General features: G+C 43.2%; 1 protein-coding gene across 2 annotated transcripts in view; it reads left to right on the forward strand.

Annotated features, from left to right (window-relative positions):
* LOC149452425 (uncharacterized) overlaps positions 1–17265 on the forward strand; it is a 43103-nt gene that overhangs the window by 12743 nt on the left and 13095 nt on the right. For both annotated transcript variants that reach the window (XM_089689405.1, XM_089689404.1), the window contains exon 3: positions 6955–7103. In XM_089689405.1, coding sequence (XP_089545531.1) covers positions 6955–7103 — 149 coding nt within the window. The remainder of the gene's footprint in view (positions 1–6954; positions 7104–17265) is intronic.

Raw genomic sequence — 17265 nt, forward strand, 5'->3', positions numbered from 1 at the left:
GCACAAGCAAATATGACAGCAATCCTTCATGCTGGAGTGTAACTGCTTTTTGAAACAGTTTGCGCGATGGATTTAGTTCCACTTTAAGCCTGGGTTCACACTGATGCTGTGCGGAATTCACATCTGTTTCTGTGCGATTTCTGCACCGCATCATAATCGCACCCCGTTTATACGAACCGTTCCATTATGTATTGTAAGCTAACGCCACTCCGAAATCAGTTCACAAAACGCAGTGCGAAGTGTGAACACCCAATGCGATCCAATTCTGGTGTGGACAAGATAAGGGTCCTGTATTTTTTTTGGTGCGGTTTGAAATTGCACTGCACAGAAATCGCATGTGATTTGCACAGGAATGTGGTGTGGTTCCTGTGCAAATCACATGCGATGTGCCGCAGTGCATCACTGTGAACCCGGGGCTAAAAGTATGGGTCCAAAAGCGCTCGTCTTTAATCGCCGTAACACCATCATTTCTCCCAGGATCAGTATTAGCAGTTACTTTTATCCACTTCATATATCAGAAGCCCCAATGTGATGGCTTCACGGATAACAATGGTGGTAATAAGTGATGCAATATAAAAAAGATAAAACATACGATAGTGTATTATCCTTGCAAACCAGCTTTTTACTAACCACTTGCCCTCCAGACGCATTACTCCCCTTCCTGACCAGGCCATTTTTTGTGATAAGGCGCTGCGTTACTTTAACTCACAATTGCGCAGTCATGCAACACTGTACCCCAATGAAATTTACATAGTTACATCTGGTTAGTCTGGCTAAAAAAGACAAAAGTTCATCCAGTTCAACCATAAAAAAGAAAAGTTATAATCCTATAACCACAGTTGATCCAGAGGAAGGCAAAAAAAACCAGCAAAGCATGATCCAATTTGCTCCTGCAGGGGAAAAAGATTCCTTCCTGATCTCCCGAGAGGCAATCGGATATTCCCTGGATCAATTTTACCTATAAATGTTAGTATCCAGTTATATTCTGTGTATCTAAGAAATAATCCAGGCCTTTTTTAAAGCAATCCACTGAGCTGGCCAGAACCAACTCTTGAGGGAGTCTATTCCACATTTTCACAGCTCTCACTGTGAAGAAACCTTTCCGTGTTTGGAGATTAAACTTCTTTCCTCCAGACATAAAGCATGCCCCCTTGTCCTCTGTGATGACCTCAGGGTGAATAGCTCTACACCGAGTTCACTATATGAACCACTGATGTATTTATACATGTTGATCATATCCCAACCATGGCACCACCTGCCTGGAGTTTGCATGTTCTCCCTGTGCCTGTGTGGGTTTCCTCCGGGTACTCCGGTTTCCTCCCACACTCCAAAGACATGCTGAGAGGTGAATTGGCTCCTGTCTACATTGGCCCTAGTATGTGTATGTATGAATGTGAGTTAGGGACCTTAGATTGTACACCCCTTGAGGGTTAGGGACTGATGTGAATGTACAATATATATGTAAAGCGCTGCGTAAGTACCTGAAATAAATAAATAAATATCCCCCCTTAATCTCCTCTTCTCAAGAGAGAATAAATTCAGTTCCTCTAATCTTTCCTCATAGCTGAGCTCCTCCATGCCTCTTATTTACGTCCTTTTTGCCCCAGAAATAGAGCTTCCTTTCGGTGGTATTTGTTCGCCTGTGTTTTTTATTTTTTCCACTTTAAACAAAAAAAGACCGACAATTTGGGAAAAAAAACAATATTTTAGATTTTTTGCTATAAAACATGTCCAGTAAAAAAATTTTAAAAATCAAATTGCATTAAATTTAGGCCAAAATGTATTCTGCTAAACAAAATCCCAATACATATAAATGAATTGGTTTACGTGAAAGTTATAGCATTTACAAATGGCGGTGTATATATACTGGAATTTTGATTTTTTTTTTTATACTAGCAATGGCGGCCATCAGCAGGACTGCGGGACTGCGTCGGGCACTCTGACACTGGGGGGGAACTGACTAACTGCCACTGACATCCCCAGTGACAGTAATACAGTGATCAGTGCTAATAAAAAGCACGGACACTGTACTAATGGCACTGGGCAGGAAGGGGTTAACATCTGGGGCGATCAAAGGGTTAACTGCGTGCTGTTTTACTGTGTCAGCACATTACTTTGTATGGCTCTGCTATGCAGAGCCATACAAAGCAGTGTGCAGGAGGTGACGGGCGAGATCTGTATTGTTTACATACAGGTCTCTCCCTTGTCAGTGATACTCAGCAATCACCAGGTGCCGGTGGGGAATAACCAGCCGGAACATGGCGATCAACAGTTGAAGCCGCCAATGGCAGCGCAGGTAGGACGGGCATGCACCCCCTACCTGGAAATGCAAAATCACGTGTATATATACACATGATTTTGTGCAGCCCTGTCGCTCTGTAGCAGTATCTCTGCTATAGGAAGGCAGGAAAGCTTGAAATAGACAAGTTCTTACAAACAGAATAGTGGGACAGCAAAAATCGCACGCTGCTCTGACCCCACTATGCAGAGCCATACAAAGCAGCGTGCAGGAGCTGACGGTCTCTCCCTTGTCAGTGACACTCGGCGATCGCTGGGACCCGGTGATCGACAGTTGAAGCCGCCAATGGCGGCGCAGGTAGGGCCCGCATGTAACCCCTACCCAGAAATGCAAAATCACGTATATACACGTAAGCCATGCTGCCCTGTAGCAGTATTTCTGCTGTAGGGCAGCGAGAAAGCGGTTAATAGACAGGAACTTACAAACAGAATGGTGGGAACAGCATAACAGCAGAAATCGCACGCCGCTCTAACCCCGATATGCAGAACCATTCAAAGCAGCATGCAGGAGCTTACGGAAGAGATCTGTATTGTTTACATACAGGTCTATCCCTTGTCAATGACACTCGGCGATTGCCAGATGTCAGCGGGGAATCACCAGCCAGGACCCGGTGATCGGCAGTTGAAGCCACCAATGGCAGCGCAGGTAGGGCGCGCATGCACCCCCTACCCGGAAATGCGAAATCATGTACATATACGTGATTTTGCGCAGCCCTGCAGCAGTATTTCTGCTAAAGGGCGGTGGGAAAGTAGGTAATAGACAGGTACCTAGTAACAGAATAGTGGGAACAGCATAACAGCAAAAATCGCATGCCGCTCTGACCCATGGTCATGTGTGATGACGTCACTGCCAAAAGCTCCGCTCTGATGCATTTTGTCTCCAGACGTCATTTGGGGGACAGCTGTCCCCTGAAGACTTGCAATTTTCACTGTTATATTTGAAAGTCTACTAGCATACGGCCAGCATTTGGAGCGGATTCAGGTCTGTGTTACTGGATGCAACTCTCTGCAGACACAATCGCCCACAGATACTGATCGCTCTGAGGCGGAGAGCAGGGATGTTTTGTTATGCAGCCTTGACAACTCTGGAGAGACTTTCTCTGTAGTCGTCGGGCTATATATTAATACAATATTCAATAGAATTATGTGCCGACAGTTCCTGCTCTCTGCCTCTGCGCTATCAGTATCAACAGGAGACTTGGCAGAGAGCGGCAACAAAGCCATGGTGGTGGGGGGGGGGGGGATGACTGTTCGTAGGATCTGATACTCCTGAAAGTCTCAGATTCCTACTAACTTTCTAAGGCTAATAATAAAAAACAGGCAGCTTATAAAAAAAGAAAAAAAAAAGGCACAAGCATGTAATGTTAGCTTTGTTAAAAAGAGCATTTTAATTAAAACCGAACTTTACTCATTTTTGCAACGTTGTCTTTCCTGCCTCCTCTCCCCTCCCTCTTACATATTAGCAAAAAAAAAAAATTGAAAAGTAAAAACTTTCTCTTTTTTTTTTCACTTGCCAAATCCCAATTTAGTCTAGGTTCACACCTATGCGTTTTCCGTTGCATTTTGCAGAAACGCACAGCAGTCCATTTAACATGATTTCCTATCTGACAGGTTATCGTCTCTGGGTTTGCACCTGGTGCATTTTTTCAGAGAGAGTCAGGGACTTTTTTAAATGCAAAATGTTGCATTTCTGGTTCTATAGACATCAATGGAGACGTTGCATAAAAGCATGTAGTGTGTTTTTGATGCATTTTACATTTTTTATCTACCCAGCAACAAGTTGGAAAAAAATGCAAAACGCCTCAAAAACGCAGCAAAAGTGCATGTGCAAAAACACACTGCAAAAAGCTCTGAAGAGATGGATCAAACACAAACTGCGTAAGTGTGAACTTAGCCTTAGCCCGGGTTCACACTGATGCGTTGCAGCACATCGCATGTGATACGCACAGGAACCGCACCGCATTTCTGTGCAAAATCACATATGATTTCTGTGCGGTGCAATTTGAGCCATACATTTTGTATGGCTCAAATCACACGGCATCAGCACCAAAAAAGTGCAGGACCCTTTTTTAGTCCGCACCAGAATCAGACCCATGCGATCCAATTCTGCACATCGCACCACATTTTATGAACTGATTTCGGGGTGTCGTTAACTTAAAATACACACCCGCAGTGGTTCGCATGAATGGGGTGCGATTATGATGCAGTGCAGAAATCACAAAAAACTTTTGCGAATTCTGCACCGCATCAGTGTGAACCCGGGCTTAAAGTGTTACTAAACCCAGGTCCCTGCATTCACTATATCTGGTCTCCCACAGTGCACACAACATGGAAATTCAATTACTATAGTAAATATAAACTTCTAAATACCTTTTCTCATCAGCAGGTAGAGCAGTCTTGTGACTTCTATCAGTGTCCAGCAGAGCACTGGTTAAAGCTTGTATGAGGAGTTTTCATTCTGCTCTAGGAGGATGCAGGACCCCTGACCTCTGTCTGGACAGCGCTGATTGACCCTGTGTTGATCACATGCACTCTCCCAAGAAAAAAAGAAACCCTCTCTAGTAATATACACAAAACTGAGCATGTGCAGAGTGACTCCATACGATATGTCTTATCAGGAGATAAGAGGGGCACTCTGGAGGAAGGGTAGGATCAGAGAAGACAAGATCAAACAGCCTTTTTACACAATGCAGAGGATTAACCCCTTAGGTTCCACAGTGAGTATAACAAGCATCCTTTACTACATATACAGACTGATTTTACTGTTGTGGGTTTAGTAACACTTTAAGCCAGGATGATACCATGGTGGGGTGTGTGTGCACATGTGCTACAACTCACAAATTGGCTTCTGTAATGTGTGACATCTTCTTAGGAACTGTTTGCAAGATGTCACACATGCTCAAGCATAGCTTGGGGACGCTACTAGTTCTCTGCAGCATGTCTGTGCATGCGCAGGGGATCTTATGCATGTGCGGTTGTGCTGTGGGGGTCTCTACCGGGTATGCCAGGGGGATCTGTACATGTGCCAGATCTCCAGTAAAGACTGGACTCCATGGTCCAGGGAGAATTTCTTAATTCTATGATAGCCAGATAGCCACTTGCCGATCGCCTAGCTGGAAAAATACGTCATTGGTCTGACGTTTACTACCAGGGTTATGGCTGCAGCTAGATGCTATAACCCCAGTATTAAAATTTTCCTCAGCCTCCGCTCTTTATGCTAAAAGTAATCCAAGTGTCTGACTAGCTGCTGGATCACTTTAAGAAGCAGTGGGAGGGATAGTTCCCCCCCACGTGCTTACCTGGATGATTGGTGACTGATCTGGCAGTTGCGGTATCCGACTACAGAGATTAGCTGAGGAAAGATGGCCTTCACTAATCTCTGTGGTCCAGGAGGACCTGAGTGATGTCATGACGTCACATTCGGTTCTGGCCCAATGTAAACGATGCCATTTTTTTAAGCATTAGAACAATGCTTTTTTTTTAATCTGAGGCTTTCCATTTGTAGAGGAGAGATGTGGGGTCTTATAGACCCCAGATCTCTCCATAAAGAGGGCCTTTGGTGCGATGTGCAGAATCGGATTGCATAGGTGTGAATACCCATGCGGTCCGATTCTAATGTGGACCCAAAAAAGGGTCCTGCACCTTTTTGTTGCAGATGCGGTGCAATTTGAGCCATACATAATGTATGACTTAAATCACACCACACACAAATCGTATGTGATTTGCACAGGAATGCGGTGCGGTTCCTGTGCGAATCACATGCGATGTGCTGTACCGCATATGTGTGAACCAAGCCTAAAAGTGGTAAAAAAAATTTAAAGGGACAGTGTAAAAATATAAAACCGTAACAAAATAAATAAATTAAAATTGGAAGCACCCCCATCCCCCCCTGCTTGCGCGCATATGCGAACATGTACATAGGTCACACCCACATATGTAAACGGTGCACACGCCCCACATGTGAGGTATCACCAGGTACATTATAGCGAGAATAATAATTCCAGCACTAGACCTCCTCTGTAGCTCTGAGCTGGTAACCTATAAAAATTTTGAAAGCATTGCCTATAGAAATTTTTAAGTACCGTAGTTAGGAGCCTTTCCAGCATGATTAAAGCAAAAATTAGGTTATATATTGTGGGTTTTTTTAAAAACTCATTGAAGTGTATTTTTCCCAAAAAAAAAAGTGTTTGAAACGACCCTACGCAAATGCCGTGTGACAAAAACGCAAAGACCGCCATTTTTGTTCTCTAGGGCCTTTGCTAAAAAAAATATTTATAATGTTTAGGGGTTCTAAGTAATTTTTACATGTAGAAGAGAAGTGTCAGAATAGGCCTGGTCCTTAAGTGGATAGGGACAAGTGTTTTTATTATATTATTTTTTTATGGGGAGGGGGGAAGGGAGTTAGGAAGGGTGAAGTTCCTCTCTAAAAATTGAAGTAGTGACAGGATCTCGGCTGTCGTTCATCAATAACTAGCCCTACAGTTCATACAGCCTACAAGTATGCCATCTCCCTTCTGCACTGCATTCCTATTACAGACCTTTACATCCTACTATATAAAAATGTCATTCCTAGGTAAAATATTTTTTATGCAGAAGAATATTTACATTAAATGGCAAAATGTGACATCAGTTGTGAATATTTTAATTTTTCCACAGGAAAACAGGAAGATAAAGCAGAGGAACCCAATATAGGTCCAGCAACACCAAACAACCAAAAGAGCCAAGCACATTTGTACATCATCACTATAATCGCTTGTCTCTTTCTTGTACTTTCAACATTCGGAATTGTCAGATACTATAAGAAGGTAAGTGAATGACGTCTTTATGTTTAATGGAAACAACCCAATACCTGATGACTAATGTATCTGATAATGAAAACTATTCAATAGCTATATCTATGGATACTCTGTAACCTCTGCGGATATTCCCTGGCTGACCAAACTTGACAAAAAAAATGATTGTTGGAAAATCATGCCATTGAATGACCAATATTATCAGCCCAGGTATAAAGCAGGAAGGCCAAACTCTATCTGCTTAGTAATGGAAAGGTTATTTAAAGTGTACCTGTGTTCAGACAACAGACAATAAATATTTACATATCCTTAATAAGCAGTAAAATAACTTTGACGCAAGCATTATCCTACTTTCAATGCAAAGGTATCCATCCTCTAAAAGCAGTGGTCTCCAAACTGCGACCCGGTGGCCAAAGGGTTTGACAATGTGCCATAGCACGAAACACGACAGGGCTTGCCGCACCGACATCCCTAACAGCTGCTGAGAGCCATGTGCCTGGCCATCGGCCATCTTTGATATTTTTTATTTTGACTTCCATGCATGGTTTGTTTACTGCCTACATCTGTGACCATATCCACCTGTTTGTAGCTGCGGTCATCTGCCTATGTTTACTTATGGCTACTGTTATGCTGCCCTAATCTATGCACCACCATTGGCATAATAAAATTGCTACACTATATTAGCCTTTTGTTTTGGTGGCTTATTTTTGAGCTACTAAAGGTGGCGTTCCTTCTGTTGGCTGAGTATCACCAAGGAGTAGTTCATGTCTATTAAGAGGGTCTACTGAAAGGTCTGGAGCGTCTTCCCAGGTGGTTAGTAGTACCAGTGCAGTGCCTTTCATCTACCTGGTTCCAGATGACTATCAGTGCCCCTTTATTACATGCGTAATAATACCATACGTCTGGTGAGTGCAAGCACACCCCTTATTTCATCATATCACTGAAGTCACCAGCACCCACTACCATTGATGTCATTTTCCGTGAATTGTTGATGCCTTTCAACTGTGAGGAGAGTCTGGCGCATCCTGCTTGAACACTTTAAGGACTCATATATATTTTATAATTTTATTGTCATTTTATATGTCACTATCAGATGATTTTATGGTTTACCCATTTATTGTCTTTTAAAAGACACCACGTATATGTTCACTTGATAGCGCAATAATTGCGCTTTTCACGTCACTATCCCACCTTATTATTATTTATATTAGAGCGCTGAATTTTTGTATTATTCAAAGACACCACCGATTGGGGCACAATTCCTTTAATGACACCAATGATGGGGCACAATTCCTCTCAATGACACCAATGGTGAGGCACACTTCTTCCCACTGACACCAAAATTCAGGTATTAGTCCTTCGACTGACACCAATGAAGGGGCAAAATTTCTCCTAATGATATCAAGGATGGGGCAGTATTCTTACCACTCACACCAATGATGGGACATTGTTTAGTCCCACTGACACCAAGACAATTTCTACTCTCACTGGCTTCAGTCTGGCCCTCCTGCAGTCTGAAGGACAGTATACTGGCCCCTTGTTAGGAAAGTCTGGAGACCCCTGCTCTAAACGTATATTTCAGATGGTCTCTTGTTTACATTGGAGGGCTGGAAGGCTCCCAAGTTCTGCTCTCATAGAAAGGAAGCTAAGATTTCAATGCCTGTGTTGTAAACTTTAAATTAGTTGTAAAGGCTATTTTTTTTAAATTAGGATATAAAAAAGAAGTTCTACTTACCTACTCTGTACAAAGGCATTTCACGGAGTGGACCCTTACGTCATCTTCTGGAGTACCCCACTGCTGCTCTGCTCCTTCTTGCCTTCAAGCCATGTGCTGAGGGGGCACTGGTGCGGGCGCACACCTGAGCTGGGCAGTGTGTATTCATAGATGCCCCCTGATCTCTCCTCACAGGATTTGAGTGATAGCAGCAGGAGCCAATGGTGGAAACTTACCTGAATAACATGAAAGACATCAAGGTCTAATTAAATAGTAAGGAAAACTTAGAAAAATATAATAAAACAAATGTCACTGTAAAAATATAAACTAAGCCTACCTTAAAAATTGACAGTGTCAGTAGGCAGTGGACATTGCCAAAAGGGCAAGGGAGGGTGTGTGGACAATGTCAGTAGGGCAGTAAATGATGTCAGTAATGCAGTGGATGGTGTCAGTAGAGCAGTAGATGGTGTGTGGACAGTGTCAGTAGAGCAGTGGATGGGTTCAATAAGGCAGTAAATGGTGTCAGGAAGGCAGTGGATGATGTCAGTAATGCAGTGGACATGTCAGTAATGCATGAGGTTGGTGTCCATAGGGCAGTGGATGGCGTCAGTCAATAGAGCAGTGAACAGTGTCAGTAAGGTAGAGGTTGGTGTCGGTAGGGCAGTGGACGGTGTCAGTCAATAGAGCAGTAGACGGTGTCAGTAAGGCACAGGACGGTGTCAGTAGGACAGAGGTTGGTGTCATTAAGACAGGGGATGGTGTCAGTCAGGGGAGACTGACAGCTCATGGGGCCCCGGGCAATAGGAAATCATGGGGCCCCTGTGTCCTCGTCTACACTCAAACCACACCCAAAAAAGCATATGAAAGGTACCAGGGGCATCTCATGGGGCCCCCTACTGACCTCGGGCAGTGCCCGAGTGGCTAAATGGTCAGTCCGTCTCTGGTGTCAGTTAATAGAGCAGTGGACGGTGTCAATACGGCAGTGGATGATATCAGCAGTTTTTTTTATTTTTGTTATTTTGTTTTTTTTTATTATTTATACCATTTTATTTTATTTTTTACAGGTCTATTTTTTATTATTTTTTTTCTAAGAGCCATATTGGGCTGTTTGGTGAAATATCAGGGGTCTAAATTGACCCTTGATATCTCACTTTTGAGACAAAGGAGGGAGATTGAGGACATCTCTGCAGCCTCAGCTGCACAGAATGAATGAACAGGAATAGCTTTGTACAGAGCTTTCTGTACATTCACAAACCAAAGCATAGAAAACACAGTTTACTATGCTTCAGTTATGCATGGACACAGGAATGATCATTATGTTCATTCAGAAAAGGAAGGGGTCGGTAAATTACATATTTACCGTCCCCTTCCCCTGCTCTCCGTCCTGAGACATCCCCCGCAGCAGCCAGTGGAAGTAAAGAGGGGGAATCCTGCAGTGCTGAGGGGGAAGGGGGCCAGGGGAGCACACAGGGGGCCTGGGCAACAGACTCTGCAGACCCCCCTGCACCCACTGAGTGGGAGGAAGAGGAAGAGAAGCAGGCTTTTCAGAGGCTGCAGGAAGAAAATGGAAAAGGTTGGTTCCTGTATATGCCGCCCCTCCTGTCCAGGTGTAAATGGAGGCCACATACCCTGGAACATGGGTTGCCATTGCAAGCTCTGCAAACCTTGATGCTTTACCAGTGGTTCAGTAGCCACATGGCTTTTGGGTTATATTTTTATCCTTTCATTATTAAATGGTTTTTAGGGTAATGCATGAGGCTGTTGGGCCCTTCTTCCTAAAAGCATTGAGGACTCTGGACAGGTGAGGGATCTGAAGACCCATAGTATGGGTTTGTAAGACAAATCATATCTATCTAGATTAGGAACGGGCATGCTGTACAAATTTGTAGCCTGACAAATGGATCAAAAAAGAAAAAAACGTGAAAAAAGTTTGACATCCAAAATAGTATCTTGTAAAGGTTATACCAATTTCCCCATAAACATTAACCTGACTAGGTATTAGACTGCTGAAAAATGGAATGTAAAACAGTTGTGTTCAGTCTACCGCTAATTGCTCAAGATTGTAGATGGCATTCTACAATATTTGTGTTGAGATGAGTTAATGATGTCACCTCATTTGTCCTCAAAGGCTTTCTAACCAAAGTTTTATCTTTATTACATGGAAAGAAGGAAACTCCTCAGGGTTTTATTGCCTCAGAGCAGTTATAATAAAGAAGAAGACTAGCAGTTGGAGAATGCAGAGAAGACAGCTAAAGAGCAATTTATGTCTGGAAATTGAAATCCAGCTATAAATAGAGTGCTCAGAGATTAAGTTTGATACATGCATCATCAACTAAGTCTTCTGGAAGCTATAAACAGTGAATGAATGAAAGATGGCACAATCAACCACAATGTGATGGCATGGTGGCTTAGTGGTTAGAACAAATGCCTTGCAGCACCAGTGTCCTTGGTTTTAATCCCATCTAGGACTTTACCAGCATGGACTTTGCATGTTCTCCCTCTGGCCCTCCACCCACACTCCAAAGACAGGCTGGCAGGTTACTTGCCTCTCGTATGTGTATACAGTATATGCATGTGAAGATAGGGACCTTAGACTGTAAGATCATTGAGGACAGGGACTGAAGAATGTTTAATATGTAAAGTGCTGTGTAAATTGCCAGTGCTATATAAATATCTTTAATATTCTGCAAATGTGTGCCAAAGGTGTGCACTGTATGCATTGGAAGCAAGCTCCTTGCCTTGTATCATCTTTGTGGGAAAGTGCCAAATTCTATGGATTTTTTGTGAACAAGGTAGTAACAAAAAAACATTTTGTTTGCTGGTGTTCTAGAGTAGATGATTGGTGGCAGAGGGTGTACTCTGTAACGCACTGGACCCACAATGCACTGTACACTGTAATGCATTGTACTCTGTAACACACTGGACACCAAAATGCACTGTATACTGTAACGCACAGGGCACCGCAGTGCATTGTACACTGACACTCTGGACACCACAATGCACTGTACACTAACGCACTGGGCACCGCAATGCATTGTACTCTGTAACGCACTGGACACCACTATGAACTGTACACTGTAATACACTGCACACCGCCATGCACTGGGCACTGTAGCGGACTGGAAACCAAAATGCACTGTACACTAACGCACTGTACACCGCAATGCATTGTACTCTGTAAAGCACTGGACACCACAATGCACTGTACACTTTAACGCGCTGGACACTGCAATGCATTGTACTCTGTAACACACTGGACACCAAAATGCACTGTATACTGTAACGCACTGGACACCGCAGTGCATTGTACACTGACGCACTGGACAACGCAATGTACTGTACACTGACACACTGGACACCGCAATGCACTGTACACGAACGCACTGGACACCGCAATGCATTGTACTCTGTAACGCACTGGACACTGCAATGTACTGTACTCTGTAACGCACTGGACCCCACAATGCACTGTACACTGTAATGCATTGTACTCTGTAACACACTGGACACCAAAATGCACTGTATACTGTAACGCACTGGGCACCGCAGTGCATTGTACACTGACACTCTGGACACCACAATGCACTGTACACTGACACACTGGACACCACAATGCACTGTACACTAACGCACTGTACACCGCAATGCATTGTACTCTGTAACGCACTGGACATCGCCATGCACTGTACTCTGTAATGCACTGGACACCACTATGAACTGTACGCTGTAATACACTGCACACCGCCATGCACTGGGCACTGTAGCGGACTGGAAACCAAACTGCACTGTACACCGCAATGCATTGTACTCTGTAAAGCACTGGACACCACAATGCACTGTACACTGTAACGCGCTGGACACTGCAATGCATTGTACTCTGTAACACACTGGACACCAAAATGCACTGTATACTGTAACGCACTGGACACCACAGTGCATTGTACACTAACGCACTGGACACCGCAATGCATTGTACTCTGTAACGCACTGGACACTGCAATGCACTGGATACTGCAATGCACTGAACACTGTAATGCACTGGATACTGCAATGCACTGTACACCAAAATGCATTGTACTCTGTAACACACTTGACACTGCAATGCACTGTACACTGTAACGTACTGGACACCGCAATGCTCTGTACACTGTAATGCACTGGTCACCGCAATGCACTGTACACTGTGACGCACTGGATACCGCAATAATAAATGTTAAATAAAATGGTGCAGCGCTAAATAATAGAGCACAGTTTATACACACAATATATGCACATGCGTGATATCACTCTGATGGTGATCCATAAATGCAAAAGTTCAATATAATAGTGCGGATCATGGAAATTCCAGGTGAGTGGACGTCCTGATCCAAGGTGTGATGATAAGTGTGAACCACACAAAATAGGTGAAAAACGCACTCACCAGATGTGCGTTTATTATACGCAATATGTAATCCTGCGTCACCAGGCCATAGAACGATCAACAGATCCCAGATCAGATTGTACCCAGATCACCATCCCGGCTCCACAGAAGTAAGGTCATCCGAAACCGCTACCAGGTGTCACCCCCAGGGTCCTGAGTCCTCCAAATGGGCACTGCGAATGATAGCACTCACACAGAGTGCCCAATAAGAGACCTCATAGCGTGATACTGCTTTAAAACCTTTATTCAGGGTTGGTAGGTGTGGGGTACATAAAAAAAAATTTTTTAACCAAAAAGTTTACTGACTATATGCATTTCAAGGTGGTTAGGTGTCCTGCTGCTGTTGCTGCCCCTCTGACGCGTTTCGTGCGATGCACGTATTCATAGGGTTTAGGGCCAGCAAGGACATCCTCTTCTGTGCTATTTATAAATGTGAATGGCAATTCTGCCTAGTGCGATCGCCATTTTCTCGACTGTCCGCGCATGCGCAGAACGTCGGCGTCGTCTTCCCGCGCTACTGCGCATGCGCGAACGATCGGCGCCATTTTGTCGTGGATCGCAGATGCGATCCACAGCAGGAAGTCCCCTGCAGTGCGGCGCCATTTGCACTGCAATGCACTGTACACTGTAATGCACTGGACACCGCAATGCATTGTACACTGCAATGCACTGTACACCGCAATGCATTGTACACTGACACACTGGACACTGCAATGCACTGTACCTGGTGCCTAGTGTGCTCTCTTCCTCTCCCGTTGCTCCTCTGGCTGCAGCAGGTGAAATCAGGGGCTCCCAGGCTGCTGCTTGCTGGGTCCTCATGGCCGATGACCCAGTGAGCCGCCTAGCTATTTGCTTTTTGTGTTTTGTTTTTTTTTTTTTTTTGGGGGGGGGTTGGGTTTTTTTTTCCAGCTTGCCTATCGGGCCAGATAAATGACTTTGGTGGGCTGTATTCAGGCCATGGGCCGTAGTTTAAGGACCCCTAATCTAGTCCAACCAAAACATTGGGAAAAAAAAATAAATTTTATATATATATATTATATATATATATATATATATATATATATATACACACACACACACACATTCCCATATACACAATCCTATACTCACAGTTGATTCAGAGGAAGGCAAAAAACCCCAGCAAAGTGTAAGCTGTGTACCGGGGTGGGCTCCCCAGGATACAGTGAAGTCACGAACGAGGAAAGCAACCCCAACACCAGCTTTTTCCACAACAGAATTTTACTTAGATGTGGCAAATAAACAAAACCACAAATGCTGAGAACATACAATAAATTTACATACACCCAGCCCAAAGGCTGAGACCCTTGTGCTGATGGATGAAGGTAGAAAGTGTAGTAATTTACCTACTGGCGGGCACAACTAAGCTGCCACACCTTACCCATCATTACCCTAAAAGAGCAGGAATCAGTGTATGGGTGTATGGTATGGGCTAGCCTGCGGTGCAGCACAACAGCTTACAATCTTACACAAATCTACAGTATTCCCCTTCCTATAACTGGTCCTGTAGCACGTGCCTGAGTATTCCTTCTGAGCAAAACGCCAGTCTGGCTTGAGTTTGTGGGATTTTATCAGCTCTCCAATGGGAAATGTCACTTTAAGTTATGGAGTCCTTCCAATGATCAGTAATAACACTTGTGGCCTGACACAAACAGAGACCCTAACTAACTATAGGCCTGGACTCAGTCTCTAGGTGCCAACACTGAAATGAGGTGCGTGCATGATCTTACCAACCTGGGTCTGCTTTGTATCCGCTGGTGACTCTGAACAGAACAAATGTCTCTCCAACAAGCATGTGGTATCGCAGTGAATGTTGCTTTGTTCCTCTGCTCTCATCAGCATTCCTGGCAGCAATCTTCCTTTCTCTGAACAGGATCAGGGTCTTGGACAAGATCAGCTTCACCTAGCTGCAGCTGTGGTTACTGAGGGATGCTCTCACACCTGGATGCCATCAGATTCTCTGCTCACACGGCTCCTGCATTCACCATCCTCCAAAACATGGCTGCTGTCTCTCTCCTTCCTGTTCTCTAAACTCTGTGTGAAAACCCCACCTCTTCATGAATATAGAAATATCTATGCAGTCTGAGGCTGTGTAAGGAAAACAGTGGCATCTTGTGGCTAAACCGCAGAATGTCACTCCAGAACATTTAATTTACTCCACACAATAATTTACTGCAGACAACAGTGTTCAAACAATGAGAGCTGTTTCCCCATCTCAGTAAAGCATGATCCAACTTTGCTCCAGCAGGGGAAAAAAATCCTTCCTGATCCCCCAAGAGGCAATCAGATATTCCCTGGATCAACTTTACTTCTACATTTTAGTATCCATTTATATTGTGTGCAATTAGTAAAGAATCCAGGCCTTTCTTAAAGCAATCTACTGAACTGGCCAGAACCAGCTCTTGAGTGAGAGCTCTAGGCAAATATAATACTTCAATAAATTCAGCTATGTTTCCATGAAAACATTAAAAAAAAAAAACTTAAAATACAGCTAGTATACTGTAAGTGCATAAATATCGGCCATTTGTAATCCCCTGTACAGAATAATTTTGACTGGGAGAGGAAATGCTTGAAGCCCACCAGGTGTATTACATGCCCATATGCTGACAAGGAGGAGAACGCAGTCTTCAGTCACATGGTGGGGGCAGGAACATGACCAAGTTGTACAACTTAAGACAAGTCATCGCACCAACCAGTCTTTATGTGATTTTACTCTGTTTCATCTCCTGTGTTTGGATTAATAAATACCCTGAAGCAATATCACACTATTCTGGCATCCTTTCTTGGAGGCTCTTGTTTGAGCCTTACCACCCACAGAGCCTATCATAAGAAGAGGTGTGAGGTGCTGCATCACTATTGATGACCTAGAAGGCAGTCCTTACCAGGGATAGATGTCCATAAAATGATCCAGCTGACCAAATTAGATATTTATGTTCCCAAATGCGCAACATTATTGCGCATCTGGTGAGTGCGTAATTTTATTATTTTGATTATCACCAGAAGAATCTTTAGAGGATCACCCTCATCTGAGACTTCACGTCTACCTGTTATAAGATGACTCTATTACTATAATTACACCTTTGATCACCCTAACTGAGAATTATTTGCACTTTGTCACTTTATACTATTACATCATTAATAGTGGCACTTCTTGATATATGATTATTGATGACCATTTTATGGACTTATGATTTTGTATTATATTTTTATTATTGCATTCTATTGTATTTTGAAGTTTTATAGTATTTAGCGCTTCACCCTATTTTGATATTTCATCTCACCAACCAGACTCAACTGAGCAAAACTTCTTTACCTTACAGAACAATTTCAGTTTAATGTGACTAACAACTATTAGATATATCATGACACAGGTGTGCATTTAGCTGCTTGGAGTCTAAAACTCTTGAGAATTTACTATTTTTCAGTAAGAAAGAAAAATGGAAATTGCACTTTGTGAAGATCAGATTGTGCATTCCTGCTAAAATCAAGTACTCACCAAGAAGGCTTGCACTTCTTCAAGTTGATGAGTCTCCAATACGAATAAAAATGCTTTAAGCATTAGGTGGTGTAACAATTACTGGAAAATCTTACCTTTGCAACTATTGTGACGTACTTAGATTAGGTTGTCTTCTTCTGAAGAATGTTTTCTGAACGCCTTAAACATAGAATTTGAAGGGTAAGTGTTTTTCCCAAAAAAGTGTGTCCTCTAAAAAAGACATACCTCCCTTTATCCCCAGTTAGATACAGGTGGTTGGGTGGTTACACCAGTTAATAGAAAACACTTTTCTATAAAAAAAAGAAAAAGTACATGTTAGAAAGCTTTACCCCCATAAGTGGAGATGATCCCCTCTGACCATTGTATCTGGGACAGGGAAAGATATAATTTTCCCCAATAGGACCAAAGATCAAAGATAGCAAAATAATTAAAAAGAAAACATATCCTAATGCTTCTAGCTCTATATAGTGAGTAAGAGAAACTCTTCCCAGCTGGGCCACTTATGGCAATAGAAACCTGAAGGTTA

Source organism: Staurois parvus, unplaced genomic scaffold (assembly GCF_062004578.1).
Source record: "Staurois parvus isolate SC_StPar_1 unplaced genomic scaffold, SC_StPar_1.0 ptg000473l, whole genome shotgun sequence".
Classification (NCBI taxonomy): domain Eukaryota; kingdom Metazoa; phylum Chordata; class Amphibia; order Anura; family Ranidae; genus Staurois; species Staurois parvus.